The 17562-nt window shown below is 43.2% G+C and overlaps 1 protein-coding gene across 7 annotated transcripts in view; it reads left to right on the forward strand.

Annotated features, from left to right (window-relative positions):
• Positions 1-3059: 3059 nt before the first annotated feature.
• Positions 3060-17562, forward strand: part of ENPP2 (ectonucleotide pyrophosphatase/phosphodiesterase 2) — a 101194-nt gene continuing 86691 nt past the window's right edge. For 2 of the 7 annotated variants that reach the window (XM_032468152.1, XM_032468154.1), the window contains exons 1-2: positions 3060-3195; positions 4070-4519. In XM_032468152.1, the coding sequence (XP_032324043.1) occupies positions 4289-4519 (231 nt within the window). In that variant the 5' untranslated portion in view covers positions 3060-3195; positions 4070-4288. The remainder of the gene's footprint in view (positions 3196-4069; positions 4520-17562) is intronic. The other 5 variants (XM_032468151.1, XM_032468153.1, XM_032468156.1 and 2 more) reach the window with 3 other exon arrangements.

Here is a 17562-nt window from a genome sequence, read left to right on the forward strand (position 1 = left end):
ACCCACACAAAAGATAAAAATAAACATAGAGCATCTCTTTAAAAATTTGTTTAATGTGTTAATCCATTAATTTATGAATTCCTTCCACAATATCTGTGGAGTGCCATCTGTGGCTGGGCAGTCTGCTACACATTGGGGTACAAGGAGAGACAATCGTGACACAGCTGCTGGTGGCAGCATGACTCCTCTAACAGGGGCTTGTGCCCAGAGCCCTTTGGGGACATCTGTGAGTGTTCACAACTCTACTCACAAGAGCCAAAAGACAGAAACAACCCAAAAATTCTTCAAAGGATGCAAGGGTGGAGAAATGGGGTCTATCTATATGCTGGAACACTATTCAGCCATAAAAAAGAAATGAAGTGTGCTACAGGGTAAAATCTTGAAAATGTTATGCTAAGTGAAATAAGCCAGACACAAAAGGTCGAATATTATATGATTCCATCTATAGGACATATTCAGAATAGGTAAAATCACAGAGACAGAAAACAAAGCCGTGATTGAATGGGCCAGGGGAGGGTGAAGTGGGGGGTGACTGCTAATGGGAACAGGGCTTTTGCCGGGAAAGACCTGGCAAAAGAGATGCTATTGAGCCCAAACTCGGATTTTACCAGGGAGTCCAGCAGCGAGGAATCTCTGTAGACAGCCAAGATGCTCTATGGGTTTCTTTTAAAAAATTAATTAACTAACTTTTAATTGAAGTATAGTTGATTTACGATGTTGTGTTAGTTTCAGGTGTACAGCAAAGTGATTCAGTTATACATATATATATATATATTTATGTGTATATATATATTTTTTTTTCAGAGTCTTTTCCATTATAGGTTATGAGATACTGAATATAGTTCCCTGGGCTACACAGCAGGTCTTTGTTGTTCATCTATTTTATATGTAATAGTGTGTATATGTTAATCTTGGACTCCTATTTTATTCTTCCTCCCCCCTGCTCTGTGGGTGATCTTGGTAGAGCTGATATTACATGAACGCTTGGAGCAAGGAGAGCGCCGGACTTGTTTGGGGGTTTGCATGCTGGATAACAGATGATGTGTGGGAGGACCAGGGGGGAAGAGGAGTGAAAGATAAGCAGGAGCTAAATGACCCCATTCCTTGAATCATTCATTCATCCATTCGTTTCTTTCTCCAGCATCACCCACATGCCAGGCAGAGGTTAGGTCAGATGTCTTAAGCTTGGCTTTTACAATTGCCTGGAAAACTTACAAAAACAGATAAGGGTCTTACCCCAGAGGGTGCTTTGTGCACCAGGATTTTTCAAAGCTTCTCAGGGAATTCTCACTGTAGTAAATGTTGAAAACCAGCAGGAGATAAAAAAAAAAAATTAAGGCAAAGATGGTCATGGCACTTGGGAGTTTATAATCAACAGATGTTTTCCGAGAGCCTATTAAGTACACCCTGGGCCCTGGGGATACAGCAGTGACTAAAAGATGAGTCCAAGCCCTCGTGGAAGATCGGACTAGTGGAAGCAACAGAAAATAGGCAAGAAAGCCTATTCGGAGTCTCTCATTACAACATGGGATAAATGATATGACAGAAATGAAGGTTAACAGGTAGCCAATAATGAGGGAGAGGATGGTTCTCTAGATTGGCTGGCAAGGGAAGGACTCCTTGAAGTGGTGACTTTAAACCTGATTCTAAACGAAGGAACTGGCCTTGAAAGATGCATGGGAAGTATGTTCAAGGCAGTGGACACGTGTGGTGTAAATGTGTATGTGTTGTTACTGTTGTTAAAAAGAATAGGCACGTATTCAGAACATGTTAGGAAAAATGGAGTACACTGTATGGGAGACAGTTAAATGTGTTTACAGGCTATGTGTGGTGTGGTATTTATCCTTGTATGCCCAGAATCAAGGATGCTGACTGTCATGTAATAGTTGTTTTATAAATGTCTGCTGAATAAGTGGACTAATGAAGTCCGTGGAGAAGAAACTATAAGACTGAAAGGCAGAGGGATTATTGACAAAAGCATGTTCCAGAAGACATGGGAAGAGAGGCATTCCATAGCACACAGAAGGAGGGCCACCTCTGAAGTGGGAGGGAAGGAGTTAGGACTGGAAATAAGTTTTCTGGTGCAAAGACAGGAAGCAGAGTTCCCTCCTGATAGCCACTGTGTTCTTTGCTGGGGGAGAGAAGGTTGTTTGCTGAAAAAAAGTCAGCTGGGAGTGGGCTCCGGGTTCTGCAGAGGTGGGACTAGTGACTGTGGAATTGGAGACGGGGGCTGACCAGGGACACTTGTAAGGAACACAGTGGTGCTGAGCACCCAGCCGAGGCTGCAGACCACACATAGATGGTGGTGCCAGTGGACATGGGGTGTGACGATGTGTAGCTCTAGCGGATGATTACGTTTTGGGTGGGGTGTCTACAGATGGGCATAGCAGTGGTAGGACCAGGAGGTGAACAAACTGAAGTGGAAGAAGAGTAAGACTGAAACTGACATTAAAGTCTAGACTGGGACCTAAAGGAAGGAAGTAATGTCGAGAAGGAGGAACAAAGTGGAAGGAACAAAGGGCAAACCCTAATGAGTCAAATGTCAAAAAAGTATAATGGGAAGAAGGGAGCAAGCTGGAAGGAAGGGAGTTCCTTGTTAATCCGTGGTAGGTGCTGCAGACATTACTTTAAAAGATAACAACAGCTACCTCTTACTGAGTTTGACTGTATGTCAGAAGAAAGGCAAAGGGTTTTACCTACATAATTTCATTTAAGGCCCATAGCATATACCATAATCCCCATTTTACAGATGAGAAAACTGAGGCCTAGGGAGGTTAAGTATATGGCTTGCATTTTTGTAGCTAGGCAAAAGAAGAAACTGCATCTGTCTGATGAAGCCAATGCCCATTATCAGCAAGCTACGTTGCTAGTAAATTTTTCTTATTGTAGAATAACCTATGACTCCTGCATCCTTTTCTTATGAGCTGATAACCCAGGGCAACTTATATTAACCCCCTGGGCACCGCAGGATGAAGTCCAGATTCCCTTGAGTGACACAGGAGGTTGATCAGAGTCCAAACCCACATCCTCCTTTCTAGACACAGCCTCCCACACCCTCTGCTCTTGCCTGCAGGAACTATTTTCAGTTTGCCAAGGGCATCAGGACAGCTTCTGGACATGGTGTTGTTTCAGTCAGTGATGTCTTTCTCCCTCTTCTCCTCCTGGCCAACTCCTTCCAGTCCTTCCAGACTGAGCGTGAGTATCACCCCCTTCCCCCTTCTTCAAGTGGAGAAATTAGAATGATGCCATTTGCCTAACCAAGCAGGCTTAGAACATCTCTGCAGACCTGCATCCCAGCTCTCCTCTTCATACTAAAATTCTGGGATGCTGACTCCTTGTTCAGGGCTCTCTTCACAGTCCCATAGCCCCTTCCTCTTCCATCTTCCATTTAGTATTTCACCATTTGGAGGGACCCAGAAAAAGGAAGGGGAAAGTCTCTGATCATGACTAGTGATGATAGACTCTTGTAGCAGCCTGAGGAACCCACGGCTTGTGCCAACACTGTAGAGTGGCCAGTCTGGTTCTCACAGCATCCTTTTAGCACCCGGTAAAGAGAAAAAAAATTAGACAATAAAAAAATGTAGTCAATAAATTCGAGATATCTGTGGGTATCCTTAACCAAAACAGATATATTAAAACACTTTCTAACATTTTTATAAATTGAAAGCTAAAACATTCTATAGTTACTCTTGCTTTATATTATGCATTATAATTATTTTATAATGTGTGCTATAATTAAGTTAGTGGCATGGGTCACCTAGCAGGGAAGTGGATGGTTTGTGGATGTGAACAGGATGGGGGTAAAAGGACCCAGATTTTCACTTTCTGGGTGGGTGATTGGGCAAATACCTTATTTTTCTGGAGGTCTTTTTTTCTTTATGTGTAAAATGGCAGTAACAGGAGAGCTTCCCTGGCATTGTCTGGGAGGCCAAATGACAGCATGGCTGTCAAAGCCCTTTGTAAACTGTAGCATGCTTTAGGGGAAAAAAAAAACGGGGGTGTTATTTCCCAGTGTTAGAGGAATGTATACAATACATTGCTTACGTTTAACCTGGACATACTCATTCAGGAAACTTCGGCAGCAAAAGGCTTTCGGAAACCGGGGAAAGAATCCGGCAGAATGAAAGAGAAATGGCAAATCGAACCTCTCAGAGATTCTCCTTGAAAGACTACGGGATGAAAAATTAACTTGGCACTGTTGCGGGTGGGAATGCGGGCGGCTGCCCTGGATGCTCCGTCTTCAGCCTCCGGTCACTTTCCTTCCCCAAAGCCATCTTAGTCAAAGGTCATGTGTGAGTCTTGTCAAAGGCCAGCTTCCAATGGAATCATTGTCCCCCGGGACAGCGGCCCCCTGACTACATCTGCATTGGAGAAATCCCAAAAGCAAACGGCCCAGTGCAAACAAGAGCAGCCCGGGGCGGCCGTCCCGGGGCAGAGCTCACAGCGGAGGCCGCGTCCGCCGCGCCCGGGCCGGAGCAGGCGCCCAGACGGCCGCAGCATGAGCCGCCGCGCCGATCGGGTACGGTAGGCGCCTCCCTCTCCCCGTCCTCCATTGCTTGGGCTCCCGGGTCCCAGCTGCTGTTCTGTCAGCCGGGAAACTTTGCAAAGGGCCTCCGGATTCGCCGGAAAACGGTCCCCGTTGGGCTGCGTTCCCGTGCACTCAGCTGGAGCGATTTCCAGACGCGCGAGATGCAGAGCTGAACTCATTTCGAGCTTTCGCTGCCAGGGAATGTTTGGGTTTGTAAATACGTATCTCGTTTCTGGAAAGGCAGCCTGTAGAGCCTGCAGAGAGGGGCCGTGGACGAGTCTCCGGTCCCCACGGCTGGAACCGGTGCCAAGAGGGAGCTCCCCGGGGCACAGCGTGTCGCCGGGATCGGGGAGCTCTGTCCTCCGGGGGCCGCGGGACTGCCTGGCGTTTTGTTTATTACCTGTTGGACAAGGGCTTTGCGGGGAGGATGGGGATTTTTAAAGCCATCTGTTTCAGTCGTGTTCTCTGGGAGCCTACATTTGACTCCAAAGGAAACAGAATCATCTCGCAGAGGGAGGGGGCCCCTTCCACATGGCCGGGCCCCCTCGCGGGCTCCACAAAGGGAAGATGTTGACCCGCGTGCACAGCGCCGGCGGCGGGCAGCCAGTCTCTCGGCCCTTTGTACTGCATTATTTGAACAAGCTGACTTTCAGATGAATCTGGCTCATTTTGGATAAGAGTTGAGGGAGCCTGGAGTCTCAGCTGAGTAGTGGTGCTTTTGGTCCGGGCTTGGGAATCTCTCAGGGCAAATCGAGCAGGTGGGGAGGGTCGGAAGGGGCATGGGGCACGGCCGGCGTTCAGGTGCGAGCTGTGGGTCAAAGGCTTCGATGGGTGTTCTGCTACACACTCTGGTTTCATTTTAACAGGTCCGAGCTGAGCCGTTTCTCACTGATAAAGACAATGAAAACAAAAGCCATTCTCGAGCCCTGCAGGATACATAGGGGGAAGCGGGTTCTGGCATTTGTTTCTGTATTTATCACACAGCCAGTTGTGTGGAGACTAGGAAGTTTTCCTCACATCAGTCTTGAGATGTTTGTAGAGCTTCTGCACTTCCCCTCCAGCTGCCATCTCGATTTTCTCTTCCTTCCCCCCAAACCTCTTTAAAGAGTGGGTGACATTCACCACCTCCATGTCCTCACTGCACAGCAGCTCCTTCATACCCAGTCAGTGGCTTCTGCCCCCTGAAGATAAACCTTGGTCAGGGCCATCAAACACCTTTTGGTGGCTAAACCATAGAGTGTGTAGCATCCAACCTTTCCCCCCAAGTCTCCTCTGTGTCATCTTTGAACTGTTGGTTACCCTCTCTGTTTTTTTTTCACTCTGTCCTGAGTTCTTGGGTAGGACACTTCCTTAGTTTCCCTCTGACCTTTTGAGTTATCATTTAATGCCTTGAAAGGTCTTCCCTTCACCGATACTGGAGAGACACTCTGCTCCTTGACTCTCTTTCCTTTGCATCTAGTAGTCTTTCTGGAAAATCGCATCCACCCCCCTGGCTACACCCACTTCATACAAATCTGTAGCCTCTCCTGATCTTTCCTGTAAATACCAACCTTTCACACAGAACCTCTCCACTTTGATGTCCCATGGAGCACCTTAAAATCAACATGTTCAAACTGAATTTGTCTTTCCCCTTCCTCTCCCAGGCCTGCTTCTCCTCTTCACTGCTCCGATGGCATCCCTAGCTGTCCCAGCCAGACGCAGTAGAATTATCCTAGGGGACTTCCTCTCTTTCATTCACGACACCTAATCAGTCACCAAGTCCTATCTACTCTTCCTGCTTAATGCCTTTCATACACACACCTGTGTCTCCATCTCACCTGCCACTGTTTTGGTGTCAGCCAGTACCACTCCAAATGTGCTTCTGGTCACAACTTTCTGTGTGTCTCATTTAAGACCAGTACTACTATCCCCAGGCCCCTTGTCACCATACGGTGTCAAACGGTCTTTCTAAAATGCAATATGATCATGCAGATCTTTTTTGAAAAGTCTTCAGTGGATTTCTTTTTTTCCCTTTTGAGAATAGTACTGACATACACAGGTTCTCCCAGACTTGTCTTTTCCCTTCCTCTTCAACCTGATCTCTTGCCAGTCTCTCCCTCACCACATATGGGATGTACATTTTAATGCACACTTTAGGCATACTGTGTGCAAATTTAGGCATAGTAAGCTAGTTACTAAACATGACTTTCCTCCCTGTCCTTCTCTTAAGTCTGTGCCTAATTTCTATTTTTCCTTTAACACTCAGCTGAGAGCCACTTTCTCTTGGAAACTAACCAGATCATCTGCTCCTCATCCTTCTTTCTTTTTCTCGTAGAGCTTCCTCTACCCCTTCTATCAGAGCATTTACTATTCTTTATTGCAAATATCTTTATTACTCGTCTCTCCCATCTTGGCCTGTAAACTTCTCGAGGGCAGGCATCAGCTCTTTTTGTCTTAGCATCCTTAGCGCCTAAAGACTGGACCCAATGTGGATCATCAGTGAATTTGTATGAATTCATTTACAATTCTTATCAATGACTATTATGTTCAGAGATCCAATCTGTAAAACAATATGGTAAAGAATGAAGAATGAATGTCAACCATGATTATCAGGAAAAGGCACAATCTTCCAAATATTTAACAAAAGAAGAGTTCAGACTTTCTGGGTATTTGAGATAGTTCTCCAAGTCTCCAGATCTAACAACTCCTCTCCAATCCACACCTCGGCTAATGTGCTACCCACATCTACCTGAACCTTGCCCAAGGCTGGGAAAAGCTGCATGAAGAGCCTTTTGCAATTTTGTTTTGGCTTTTTGAAGGCAAAGGAATCATTTTCAGGGCAGAACCTGGCATGGGAAGAGGGTACTGAAGGCCAAGCTAAGTGGATTTCTAAGAGAGACTTTTGATAAGCTGATGTCAAACATACAAGCTGGTGTCTTTTGAAACCAGAAGTCAGGACTGGCAGGTGAGATCTCTAAGGGTTGCTAGAGAGTGATGGAGGCTTTGGAGACTAAAGATGAAAAAATTCAGTTTGATTTCCTAAAGATGTGCATAGACAGAGAGGTGGATGATGATTAAGTTCTATAGAGAGTGATTTAAGCTGCAGATTGTTCTTGTTTGGAGTCACAGTCCTTTTGAGATTCAAATGCATGTTACTCTTCTCAGAAAAAATACACAATATACAACATGTGGCACTTTTCATAAACTTCCAGGAGATTCATACAAGCCTACTCTTGGACCCCCTTGAGTTGTCATGAACCTCAGGGTAAGAATCTCTAAGCAAAGGATTTATTCATTTGAGAGATATTTGGAGGAGTAGGTGATGAATAATAGGAGCCTGCATGGTCCAATAATGCACACTTTCTCTTTTGAGAGGATCCCAGTGTCATGTGTGGTGTTGAACTTGGAGTCACAAGACTTGGGCTCATGTCCCTGCTTTGGCACTCACTAGTTGCGTGTGACTTTCTCTCTGAGTGATTGTTTTATTATCTGTTAAAAAAGGATGACAAGGGTTGGAAATGGTAGCTAAAATAAAGTTTGTGAAAGGACTTGGAACGTGTTGTACTCAGTTAACATTAGTCAATTCAAAACCTTGAGTTCAGGAAGGGCCCAGATCTTGTGATAGTCTTTGGGATCAGAAGCCTGCATGTGGGCTGGATTATGGGCTGGCTGAATGCATCTGTTAGAGGAGAGCTGTATCAGCAGGTGGATGTCTGTGGTGCTGTTCTACTGGCGTCCGTCTTCATTCCTGTTTCATTCAATGTCATTGACATCCCGGAAGGCATAACACACTGATCACATTTGCTCAGGGAAAAGGCATAAAGATTAGGAGCCTAGAAGTTATCAGTAAATTGTAATATATTTTGACTCTTTATTTTTGCAAGGAGTGTGTAAAGGTAGATATAAAATATATCATGCAGAGGAGTGGGTATAGCCCAGTGGTAGAGTGCATGCATAGCATGTACGAGGTCCTGGGTTCAATCCTCGGACTGTTAAGAAAAACAAACAAACAAACAAACAAACAGGCAAAAAAAATTAAAATCTATCATGCATAGTGCCAAAAATCAATTGCAAATTATTGGATGTGTGTGTATGAGAGAGACAGAGAAAGCAGGGGGCGGGGTGGGGGTATGGAGCAGTGAGATGGAGAAGGAGGGAGAGGGAGAGAGTAGGGGGAAGAGAGTGGGTTGCAGGAGAGAGGAGAGAGAGAGAGAGAGTTAAAAACAAAGTGATGGCTTCATATAGTTAAGGTTTAGGGATTTAACCTGATAATACAATCAATCATGAGATGTTTCTTCTGAAATAGTGTTAGGTTTTATTAAAAGAGGTATGAAGCATTAAATATGGAGGGTTGTAGTTATTCTACTCTGTATTATGCAAACCACGTTTAGAACAATTATATCAAGTCTGGGTGCTTCACATTAATTCATTAGCATTTTTGGGAGCACATACTATGTGCTGATCACTGTGCTGGGTACTAATGACAACTGTGCTGAAAAAAGACAGACCTGCTCTCCTGGAGTTTGGAGATATAGCAATAGAGACAGCAATACAGCAAAGGTGCTAGGTGAACAAGTAGATGATTTAATTCACTGTTATACTTGCTATATTAGGGGAAGCTTGGGTCCCTGTGGAACCACCTAAGAAGGAGCATTTAATCCAGATTTCATGGAACCAGGGTAGACTTTCTAGAGGCAGTAATGTTTAAATTGAAACCGAAAAGCTGAGTAGGGGTTGTCAAGGTGCAGATGGTGGAGGGAAGAGGGTTTCAAGTGCAGGTGATATTAACTTCAATACGGCAGAGACCTGTTGAGGAATTGAAAGAAAGGACATGACCCACAGAGGCAAGGGGATGAGAGATATGAGACTAGAGTGGTAGCAGGGGCTAGAACTTCATGCTGTAAAGCTGTAATTGGTCCTTAGGAGAATAGGGAGCCACTGAAGTTTGTAAGCAGGGCAGCGTCACAATCAGTTTTGTGTTGGGGAAGAGCATTCTGGTAGCAGTATGGGCAATGAGTTGGGTGGGGGGAGGTGGTCAGTAAGAGAGAGAGAGGGAGAGAGAAATGACTTAGGCGGCATTGTGGTAGTATAAGCAAGAAAGGATGGTGGCTCCAACCAAGATGGTAGCAGGAAGATGACAAGAGTGGAATATTTAACAAGCTAATTAGGAGCTACAAAGCAAGTAGTGACAAACTAAAGGAATGCTCTAGGAAGAGAGGCTGTAGGACATTTAACCTGCCAAGAGGAAGCTCTAGAGAGCCACATTCTCTGTCTTTACATCTTTCAGTGTCATGTGGATGAGAGATTAACATTGTGCTTGTCTCTCTGAGATGGCAGCACTGGGTCAAATGAGTGGGAGACACAGGGCGATAAATTCCAGTCCAATACTCTGAAGAATTCTAACAGAATTGTTCCGAGGCAATGAGTTCTTTGTCACAGAGGCATTTAAACAAAGGCTTGATAAATATTTTTGGAAAAGTTGGAGAGGCAGGGATGGGGTAGCCAGGCTGGAGGGCACTGACATTTCCTTTCACCCCAAGATTCTGAGTATGAAGTTCAAGTCTCTTACTTAGCCTGGCATTTAAGGCCCACTGGGATCCAGCCCTTTGTGGAGTGGCCGTCTGTCCTGGTTTCCCTGTGTGTCCCTAGGGCAGCCTGGGGTCTCCTAGTGGCTATTAAGAGCACTCGATGTTCGCTCTCAAAAAGTCTTAGTTTGAACAGCAAATTTTATGATCACCGTCCCTTGACTTGATATCCCCATCTCATCGTCCCCTGGCATCCTGTTAGGAACCCTATGAACTATTCACACTGAACTTTTTGTTACTCTCAGAAGAGACCCAGGATTTCGCTGCATGTTAGTTTACTTACGCCGTTTCCTGTGTCAGGAATACCCCTCCCCTGCACATTCTGTCTACCTCACTGACAATCTCCTTTCCCACCAAGGCCTAACCTAAATCACACGCTGAGCCCTTCATCAAGCCTTCCTGTAACACTGTAGTGCTAAGTACACAGTGATTTTTATACATATTTGATTTCCTTCCATTTCCCTCTAGAAGACCAGTACTAAGATCTGTGAAAAATAGTCATCCAATGGTATGAATGGTGCTGTGTCTAAGGCAATAACCTTTCAGAAAGAAATTTCCATTTATTTAAAAAGTCATATTTCCATTTTATAAATGATGTGTGCATCATGTAGAAAAAACTTTAAATAAGGAAAGTACCCGGAAGAAACAAAAAAATCATCTACAATCTCTGTACCTATGGATAAGCATATAAACATGGCAAATATCCCTTCTATATTCTTTTATGCACATGAAGTCCTAAAATTGGAATGACACATAGCCTACTGTAACCTGCTTTTCACTAAAATGTAGCAAATGTTTTATCCCATGTCATTATATACTTTTCAAAAACATGGTCTTCAATGGGTGGTGAATTGTGTTCCATTCTGTAGCTGTCTCGTGCTTCAAGTTCTCTTGGTGCGCATCTGGCTGTTTCTATCTTTTGATGTTATGAATGGTGCTATGATGACCCTCTGAGACATACATCCATGTACCCATATATCCATCCTGTATGGGACATTTATATTTTCTAAAATGGCAAGACAGTTGATAAAAAAAAATGACATTGAGTTGCTAAGAACACATGAGTTAAAAAAGATCTGATTTTACTTTAAAAAGCTTTATTCCGATTCTATGTTATATAACCCTATTATGTATGAGGTCTTATATATACACATATGTCTATGTCCACTTATTAACCCTCTAATGAAGATACCTGATTTGAAAATGTGTCAACAGTCTGCGGGCTTGATGCAGAAGTGAGAGATAACCAATAACTACATTTCTGGAATGAAGAATTGAATTTGAAATCTAAAAGCTTCCGCATCTATGTGAATATCAATGTGACAAATTTTTACTCCTAAGCTAAATATAAGGAAAAGTGATGACGTGTATGTTACAGAATAAAGAGAATTCTCTGAAAGGAGAGACCCTGCCCGATGCTCGCCCACACCCCCAGAAATGTTTTGCAAGCTATAGGCACATCCCTTAGCCCAATCATGTTGACACATAAAGTCAACAATCATACGGGTCTTTACAGAGGTCATCAAAGTAAAGTGAGATCATCATCAGGGTAGGCTCTCATCCAGTGGTTGATGTCCTTATAAGAAGGGAAAATTTGACCCAGAGACATGGAGGAAGATGATGGGAAGAGAAACAGAGGCAGATGGCCATCCTCAAAACCAAGAAGAGAGCCTTTCCTCACGGCCCTCAGAAGGAACCAACCCTTCTAACACCTTGATTTTGGACTTCTAAGAGTTCATAGGAGTGACAGGTGATAGTGTCCTGCTATTTCAGTGAACAACGAATTTTCATAACCATTATCTCCCTTGACCCTGACCATAGCATAAAAGATGAGCATTCTTATATCTCAGCTTTAGGGATAGGAAACAGAGGTTCAGAGAGACTAAGTGAATTATTCAAAGTTGCACAGATTGGAAGTGGCCGAGCTGGAACTCAAAACGTGGGCCTTCTGGTGCTAAATACCATACTTTTTTAATTAAAGCACGATGCTTTTCACCTTCATGGATGTGTCAAATACCATCTTCTTTCTTTAAAATTTGAAAAGACATGAGTTGTGGCGTGCTAAGCCAGCTTTCTCATTTTTTTCTCCCCTAAATCCCCTGAGAATGATTTTATAATCCCACTTGTTGGAAGATCTCTGAGGGCTGAAGGCACCTACTCCACCCATGTCTTCATTATCAAATATTTATCAGGAACTTAGGCGCCCGTGTTTATGTGCACGGAATATTTCTTCTCCACTCAGAAGCTTTGTTTATGGACAAAGTGAGCTTTCTCAATACAGTTTGATTACTGACAAATCCAACTGCAAAGCTTTGGACGTGTTGGATATAATTGAGTTTTTCCATCATTAATACTGCTCAGATATTAATTCAACATAGGGACCTGAGGGGCGCCAAACAATTTCCAGGAAGCTGCTTGACTTTAATCAAGATTATCGCACTTTTTCCTTGGGTGACCTAAGCTTGTTCTTGGCACCCGTGAGCGCAGAGCACTGGTTGTCTCATAGAGTTTCAGTGGCTTCTACACAGGAGATTTATTAGTTTTGAACCTTGGGGATAATTCCATAAGAATGTAATTCTTGTCCTCCCTGAAAGAACAGAATGTCGTTTGTGTAGGGCTGTTCTTGTTGTGCGATAAAACCAGTGGTTCCCAAATTGTGGAATTGTAGCCGTCTGTAGGTAGGGTTATCAGATTTAGGAAAAAAAAAAAAATAGACAACAACAAAGAAAACCCCAGGATGCCCCAGCTGAATTTCAAAGTCAAATAAACAAGAAATACTTTTTTTTTAGTATAAATATGTCCCAAATATTGAAAATACTAAAAATAATATTATCTCTGGCAAACCTACCTATACGGTTGTATCAGGGGTTAGAGTGTTGATAATTTGTTAATATTTCAAAAGTCTACGAAAATAATACATTTACTCAAGGGAGACTTCAGAGGTTCCTGAAAATGTTAAATTGCCTTGATTTTGATTGGCATTTTTTGGACCCAACTTGAAAGCCCGAGTCATCTCAAGCTGAAACCGTAATGATAGTTCCGTGTTTGACGACTTGTACTCTGGGGAACACGCAAAGCACATGCATTGTATCACGTAATCCTCAAAACCGGGGGTTGGAGAGCTACAGCTTGCACTGGCTATTTTGTAAATAAAATTTCACGAGACCCCAGCCACCTCTGTTTGTTTCTGCTTAGTCTGTGGCTGCTTTCATGCTACAACAGTAAATTGAGTGGTTGTGACAGGAGATTGTTATATGACCCGCAAGACCTAAAATATTTACTATTTGGCCCCTTACAGGAGAGGTTTGCCTACACTTGCTCAAAACCACCCTTTGAAGGAGTTGCCATTCTTCCCATTTTTAGAATGAAAAACATAAAAGCCTGCAGAAGTTTAAATAACTGGGCAAGGTCTTTCAGCTCTTAGAATTCAAACCCAGGTCGGCTGAGTTCCAAAACTTCTGCTCTTAACTACAGCTGACCCTAAGGCTGATGGTCAATTCCTTTTATCCTAACTGGGTTAAACAATGGGGAAACTGATCTGTGATTTCTAATGGAATGCTATCCATCTCAAAGATAAGGCAGAAGGAGTGGGGTAGCAGTTAAGCATTCAGGTTCTGAAGCCACACTGCCTAAGCCCCAGCTCTACCACTTAATTTCTCTGTATCTCAGTTTCTTCCCCTATAAATTACCAATGATGGCTGTACCTAGATGCGTGATTGATGCTGGGGTCAAGTGAGACGATGTCTAAAACGCTGAAAGGGCATTTGACATGTGGTCCACCAGTCACTTACTATTTTTATTCCAAACAACTATTATTTCAAAGTCAGAGTGAAATAAAGAGTTTGGAAAAGTTGGGATCATCTGGGTTGGCTAACAGAACAGAGCACAGTGGCCCCTGCTTGTCAGATAACAGCTAGGAAAGATGTCTGGCCAGCTCCTTTATACAGGTATACCTCATTTTATTTGCTTTACTGTGCTTTGCAGATATTGCATTTTTTTTAAAAACAAACTGAAGGTTTGTTGTAACCCTGGGTGGAACAAGTCAATTGGCACCATTTTTCCAACAGCATTTGTTCACTTTCTGACTCTGTGTCACATTTTGGCAATTCTTGCAATATTTCAAACTTTTTCATTGTTACTATATGATCTGTCATCATTGATCTTGAATGTTGCTGTTGCAAAAAGGTTATGACTTGCTGATGGCTCAAATGATAGCATTTTTTTAGCAATAATGATTTTTTAATTAAGGTATATGCATTGATTTTTAGATGTAATGCTATTGCACACTTTATAGACTATAGTATAGTGTAAATGTGATTTTTATATGCACGGGGAAACTAACAAGTTTGTGTGACTTGCTTTATGGTGGCATTTGCCTTATTACAGTGGTCTGGAACCAAACCCACAGTATCTCCGATATTATGTGCTGTGAGAGATGTCTTTGGTCTGAGCACGTCTTGTAGTCCTTGTTTGGCCATGTTTGCCTTGGGAAGGCGTGTTATGCGATGTTACAGGATGTTCATCCAGTGCTTGCTGGACCTTAAACCCCTTATTACTATTACCCCTGATATTTATAGTCCTAATATCCACTCCCAGTGGCTCCAAATTGACTAAAAATATAGCCAGGCTGCCAGAGAATAACCTTCTTAAATAACACAAGACAGGCAATTGTCCTCAGAAACACCTCAATCTATAATTTAAACCTTAGGCAAAAACTAGAAAAAAAAAATCAGTTTTTACCAGTATTCCTCAACCTCTAAAGCGTATTTTGTGTCTGGAGTCACTATGAATAAAGTCTGTATGTAGAGCATGTTAAATATATTAGAAAAGCCTCGATCTTTTGAAGAGATTAAGCAATAAAGTTGTTTCCTGAGAGTGAGGGAAGTGGAAGGCTTGAAAAGACTGGAAAAATTTGCGACATTGTGTACAAACTGTTCAAGGGCTAGTCAATATGAAGTAATTAAAGACATGGCCGAGACTCCTGGAGACTTGGCTTTGCAAAAATGGAGTGGCATGAGTGTGCGTGGCCATTGTCAGCAGGGTTTTGCAATTTTCTCGCATGTCTTGGGTGCATGGAAACAGGAGAAAGAAAGTGACATTATTTTTCTAGGGGTGGGGCTTAGCCCTCCTCTAGGATCTAGGGAATTCTTGAGAACTCTAGCCTTGGGGATGGAAGGAGGTGGTCCCAGCAACCTTGCTGCCATTTGACACAGCATAAGGCTGCAGGATGGTTGCCTGTCCCCTTTTCTCCTCTGTCTCAACTCTCCACACTCTGATTGCATCTCCCTTCCTCTCTCTCCGCCATCCACTTCCTTCTTTAGTGTATTTATCCAACTCTAAGGAATGTCTCTGGGTGCCAGGCACTGTGCTAGGCTCTGGGGGTTAAAGGAAAGAGGCACGCATTTAGTTCCTAACCTTGTGGAGCTTACAGTCTAGTGTGAGAGGCACACATGCTAAGAGTTAGAGTAAGTACTGGAAGGCATAAAGGTTGGGACAGAAAGAGAACAATGAGGTGGGGGAAGCAGGGGGTCGTCTGGTTGGGATCAGGAAGGCCTCTCTCTTAAGCTGAGAACTAAAGACTCGGTGAGGGTGGAGAAGTCTGAGTTACAGCTTCCAAACTCAACCAGCTAGTCAGCAAGAAGCAGCCTTGAAGTTTGAACCCAGGTTTGCCTGACTTTGAGAACTATCCACTCTTCACCAAATCCTAACCAAAAAAGAATGATACTCGGTTTCAAAATGTTTACATTCAGATCTGCTGTCCTCTCATGAAGCAATCTGAACATCAGTAAGGAGAGATCGTTCATTCATTTGCCCATTCTTGTCATTTGCGATGGGTTAGCCACGATGTGTATGTAAGTGCCAAGTGCAGCTGTGAGCACCAGCGCTGAGGAGTGCTGAGGAAAGCATTGTTAGCCTGGAGCTGGGTGATGCAGCCGGAGTCTGCAAGCTCTTCAAATGCATCACAATGCCCTCTTTGCTCCATAGGATCCTGGCCCTCATTAAAATGCAAGGCATGTGCATCCCACTTTATTCCTTTCATTCCCAGACAAACACAAGTCTGAGAAAGAGGCAAACAAGTCTGTCCCGGTCATAAGTCTGCTTGTAAATGTGGGTGTTTTGAGGAGGTTAGGCTGATGCTAGCAGGTTACCTATTGCACTGTGAACTCTGAATGTCATTCGGCACTCTGGGGTTCAAGGGTAATAGTTCCCGCAGTGCTAATTACACACTGCAACCCACTGCCAAGGGAGGTTAAGCAGGTCTGAATGGCAGAGTTGGCAGCCATCTTTCTAGGGTGCTTGGATTTCTAGCTGTCTGGGGAATGCATCTGGTCCAGATGTAGAAAGTTCCACACTTTCCATACCAGATGTGGAACTTTCAGGAGATGATGGAGATGTAATTCCTGTCTTCAAGGAACTCTTAGTTTAGTAGGAAAAATTTTTATTGTAACAAACTCAATCCAGGAGGCAAGTTGTGGTGAAACGATTAGGGACTTCGAACCATTCACACTGGGTTTAAATCCTTTCTCCACCATTTACTGTGTAGCCTTGAGCAAATTATATCTTTTTCTTTTTTGGGGGGGGGGAGGGGTGTAATTAGGTTTATTTATTTATTTTAATGGAGGTACTGGATTGAACCCAGGACCTCGGGCAGGCTAAGCATGCGTTCTACCACTGACCTATGCTCTCGCCCAAATTATTTCATCTTTCTGAGTCTTGGTTTCTTCCTCATAAAATGGGATTCTATAACTACTTCATGCCATTATGTAACTAGCTTAATAGATGGTAACTTTTCATCACTATTGCTATATTTATTACTGTTGTCATCAGAATAGGGCAAATTCTGTTCTAACAGTGGGTGACTTTGGGCAAATTATTCAAACTGTAAAATAGGATAATTCAAACGGCCTTATGTGTGTGGGTCAAGGGCTAACTGCTTTCTCTCATCATTCTTACTACTGTTTTTTAGTCTTTATTCATAGCTCTTATTACTCATTGATATGCTTATATATTTTATGTCTTTTCCTATCCCCCAAAAGTAAACTCCAGGAGAAAGTATTTGGGTTCTTTTGCTAATTGCTCGGGTTTTTTTGTGCCTAAACACAATGCCTGGACCATGATATATTCTCAAGAAAATATTTGCTATGTAAGTGGATGAACAACTGAGTGAATGAATGCTAAATCCTGGTTAATTATTTAGCAAGTGGTATGCTCCTGGCACACAGTAGCTGTTATTATGCTTAAGGTCATTATCAGGGTTAGAATATGGTACGTGCCAGGCCAGGAACCAATACAGAAAGATTGCTCCTGGCTCCGGCAGGCGGTGATCTTTGTTCTTAGCACTGGCCTCTCATCCACTGTGTTGTAGTTGAAACAACTGGGTCATTGTCAATAGTAAGGTCACATGAGATTAATTGCAAGAATAAGAGCTTCAGAATTTTTAATCAATCCTCAGGAAGAAGGCGAAACAGC

This window comes from Camelus ferus, chromosome 25 (assembly GCF_009834535.1).
Source record: "Camelus ferus isolate YT-003-E chromosome 25, BCGSAC_Cfer_1.0, whole genome shotgun sequence".
Taxonomy (NCBI): domain Eukaryota; kingdom Metazoa; phylum Chordata; class Mammalia; order Artiodactyla; family Camelidae; genus Camelus; species Camelus ferus.